The sequence below is a fragment of the Amaranthus tricolor genome, chromosome 5 (assembly GCF_026212465.1).
Source record: "Amaranthus tricolor cultivar Red isolate AtriRed21 chromosome 5, ASM2621246v1, whole genome shotgun sequence".
Lineage (NCBI taxonomy): Eukaryota > Viridiplantae > Streptophyta > Magnoliopsida > Caryophyllales > Amaranthaceae > Amaranthus > Amaranthus tricolor.
This window is the reverse complement of record NC_080051.1, coordinates 9,903,443-9,907,145: the sequence shown is the minus strand read 5'-3', so window position 1 is coordinate 9,907,145 and position 3,703 is coordinate 9,903,443. Positions and strand designations below refer to the sequence as shown.

The 3,703-nt window shown below is 36.6% G+C and overlaps 1 protein-coding gene across 1 annotated transcript in view; it reads right to left on the bottom strand.

Moving 5' to 3' along the window:
• Positions 1-761: 761 nt before the first annotated feature.
• The window catches only part of LOC130813228 (dnaJ protein homolog ANJ1), a 3,722-nt gene continuing 780 nt past the window's right edge, over positions 762-3,703 (bottom strand). Inside the window, exons 2-6 of the mRNA XM_057679012.1 lie at positions 2,312-2,474; positions 2,056-2,197; positions 1,632-1,908; positions 1,349-1,547; positions 762-1,251 (exon numbers count right to left, since the gene is read on the bottom strand). Coding sequence (XP_057534995.1) covers positions 929-1,251; positions 1,349-1,547; positions 1,632-1,908; positions 2,056-2,197; positions 2,312-2,474 — 1,104 coding nt within the window. The 3' untranslated portion in view covers positions 762-928. The remainder of the gene's footprint in view (positions 1,252-1,348; positions 1,548-1,631; positions 1,909-2,055; positions 2,198-2,311; positions 2,475-3,703) is intronic.

Here is a 3,703-nt window from a genome sequence, read left to right as displayed (position 1 = left end):
ATTTAATAAGACCTGTTTTGAAAAAGGCTCATACGAGTTAGTCAAGGGGTGGAAACCAAACATTTCACATTTTAAACCCTTTGAATGCACATGTTTCTCATAAAGTTAAACATTTCGTATTTTAAAACGACTAAACTTAAAGGGTGTAGATGTAGTTCACAAAATATTACACCGTCCAATTCACACCATTTGTCTCATTTAATTTATGCACTCCGTCTAATACGCTAATTTAATCTTAAATATATCTCTACCTATGCATAAGAAGAATTATAAAAATTTAATAAAAATGAACATAGAAACAAATCAAACGAGATCCCACATGAATTAATTTTGATATCAAAACTAAAAATAAAATTCAAATTAAGAATAATTGATAAATAGAGTAAAAAAAATCATACTCCCTCCGAACTAATTTAGTTGTCCTATTTCCTTATTTGACAGTCTTTTTAGTTGTCCTATCTGTATTTTTGTCAATATTTTTTTACCTAAATATCCTTAGTTCACACAAGTAATTACGAATATACCCCCATATACCATACTTACCCAACTACCCTTCACTACTTACCCTTTTTAATGGACCCCACACCATCCTTAATAACGTGTCCAAGCAAATGGAACATTTAAATTGGTTCGGAGGGAGTATTAGACATTCTTAGTATATGTGTAAACAGTTTTTGATATGGTAAAATATCCCATATTTTGTGTGAAAAAGCTTCAAGAATGGCAAAATAGCACATAACAAGAAATTCAGGCACCAAAAATTCAGATGCAAGTCAAAAATTAACATTGTGAAAATTTAACATTAGTCTCAAACATGTTTCAGAAGTCTATTTTCAACACACCTATGACTAGTAACAACCATACTCAATCTGTGAGAATGACGGCCAACAACCACTTGTATATATGCATTTCAGTAAAATCAATGAAATCACTGTTGAGCACATTGGACTCTCTGAGCTCCCGAAGGCTCCTCGTCATCTTCATCGTATGCCTCGTGCTGAGCCTGAGTTTGCTTCCTTTTCATCTCTTCTTCAATATTGACATCATGCAATGTAGTCTCCTCACACTCGTCCAACTCCATGTCCGTCAGCGTCATTGATGGTTTTGGAGGCAGAATAGTTTCGAGTGCTTTAACCTGATCTGGGTTCAGAGAGTCAGGGAACTCCACTGTGAAGTGGATGTACAGCTTGCCCTTCATAAAAGGTCTCTGGTGGATCGGCATACCCTCATCATCAATTGCCTTAAATTGATCTGCTCGCAGAAATACACCGAAGAACATATTAGAAACTAGAGTAGAAATTCTGGAAGAACTTAAGGAGGAAGATGATCTATTAGTAATACTACTAACCAGGCTTGATAACTTCACCCGGGTTGGATTTGATAAGAAGTTGCCTTCCGTCAAGGTGGTTCAACACAAAACGGAAGCCACATAGGGCTTCAGTGAGGCTCAAAGTGTGCTCGTAGAAGAGATCTTCACCCTTTCTCTTGAATTTGGGATGCTCTTTCAGCTGCAGAACAAAGACGATATCTCCAGTGACGGTATCAGGCTGCACAGAGAGAATGAGAGCATAAGTCATCATCAACCAAAGACCTAAACATTGTATAATATACACACAGGTTCATGACATTACCGCCTCATCTGCCTCTCCAGGGAAGGTTATTTTCTGACCATGTTGCATGCCCTTCTCGACAACTACTTCTAGAACTTTCTTCTCTTGTACAACTTTCTCACCCTTGCACTGAGGGCATCGATCCTTGTCATTAATCGTCTCACCTGTACCCTTACATTCATTACAAGGGTGCTGCATCTGCTGAATCATTCCAGGGCCAAGCTGTCTGATAGAAACCTTCATACCAGTTCCTTGACATCCACCACACTTCATTGAAGCTCCTGATTTTGACCCTTTGCTGTTGCGTGAGAAAGAAAATCAAGTTAGCAGATGCATAAAGTACAGATCAGAGACACTATAGAAGCCATAAGCTAACCAAGGAACTATCATGAGAAGCACGTGACTAACTGGGTCTACTTTAGCGATGAATGGTGTGAATACTCACCCACTGCACTTGGAGCATATTACGTTACGCGAGAGGGAGAGCTTCTTTGTTGTACCACTATAGAGATCTTCAAGTGATACCTTGAGGGGATGTATTACATCTTCTCCCCTTCTTTGCCTTCGTCCCCTGCTACTTCCACCACCTAATCGTCAAAAAATTGCATATATAGATCAAAATTTACCATCATAAACAGAAACATAGAATCAAGCATGGCTTAGACGCAAACCATTCATAGAATCCATAATATACTACTCACCAAATGGACTTCCTCCAAAGAAAGATGAGAAGATGTCAAAAGGATCGTGCATTCCGCCACCTCCACCCATTCCTTCCTTGAGAGCATCCTCACCGTATTGATCATAGATCTCACGCTTCTCAGGATCACTCAAGACCTCATAGGCATGAGCTAGCTCTTTGAACTGCAATTTTCAATAGCAATGTCTACTTTAGTTCATATACTTGGGCAATCAAGTAAACACAATCTAAATCAACAAAAAAGTAACAAAAGCCTACTGAACCTGACAGAGTACATGAAATGTACCTTGAGCACCAAAGAGATAACATGAACCACTATAAAGTTGAAAGAGAAAGGAATCACTCCAAGTGATGCTTCAAGACACCTTAGTCTCCATTTTTAGAATGTAGGAAACATCAAACCAAATATGACCCATAGCATTAATTGTGAGTGACAAGAATGAGGAGCACCCAGTGAAATATCATGTGATCGAAGCGTGCCCTTAAATCTAAAGGGCAATTTTTATTGGATGATCAACAAACAATCACTACTATATGAATTAGAATGTTAAGCTTTTAAAAAGGATCAAAGTACGAAGCTGAGAGTAATGCAAATGCAAATGTTTATATGGATTTGACGAATGAGTAGGGTATACATTGGATAGAATTCAAAATAATTGATATTAGAAAGGATTTAGAAGTTGCAAATATTGGATAACGATTGAAGATAATTGTGAGCAAGGATGGGGTATCAACGAACCTATGAGGATGATCCAAAAGTTGAAGCTCAGGAGACTTAACTTGAGGACAAGAGTGAAAAGAAGATGACAAATTGAGATGATAGAAAACCGAATCGATATAAATAAAAAAGAAGAATCCGTGTAGTTGACTATTGGAGCTCATATATTGTTCGACTAATTTTTTTTAAAAGCGATGATATTGTTGTTGTTGCTGTTGTTCTTAAGAAATCACCAATAATATGAATCATTCAAAAGATTCAGAGTTATCTCAATTAGAAATCATCCACCTCAAAATTGCCTAAATGAGAATCAAAATAAGCGTTCAAAACCTAATTACGAGTCCAATGTGCCGAACTTTTCCAGTTACAAACAACCATCAACATAAAAAAAAAAAAAAAAAAAAAAGTTAAAATCATTCAATAGAATAACAATCAACCCTTTTTCTTAAAATCCTCAAAAATAAGTATATAAAAATAATCACAAAACACCCATCAAAAATCACTTCTTTTATCATCTCCTTTAAGATCACCAAGCTTTATCAATTAGAGACTGATACTTTATATTTAACAGAAGAACTCAGATTACAACACTGAACAATTTTCATTTTGCTTCACGTCTACGCAAACCATCCAAGTACAACAATGAATCAACAAAAACCCAGACACGAATGATAA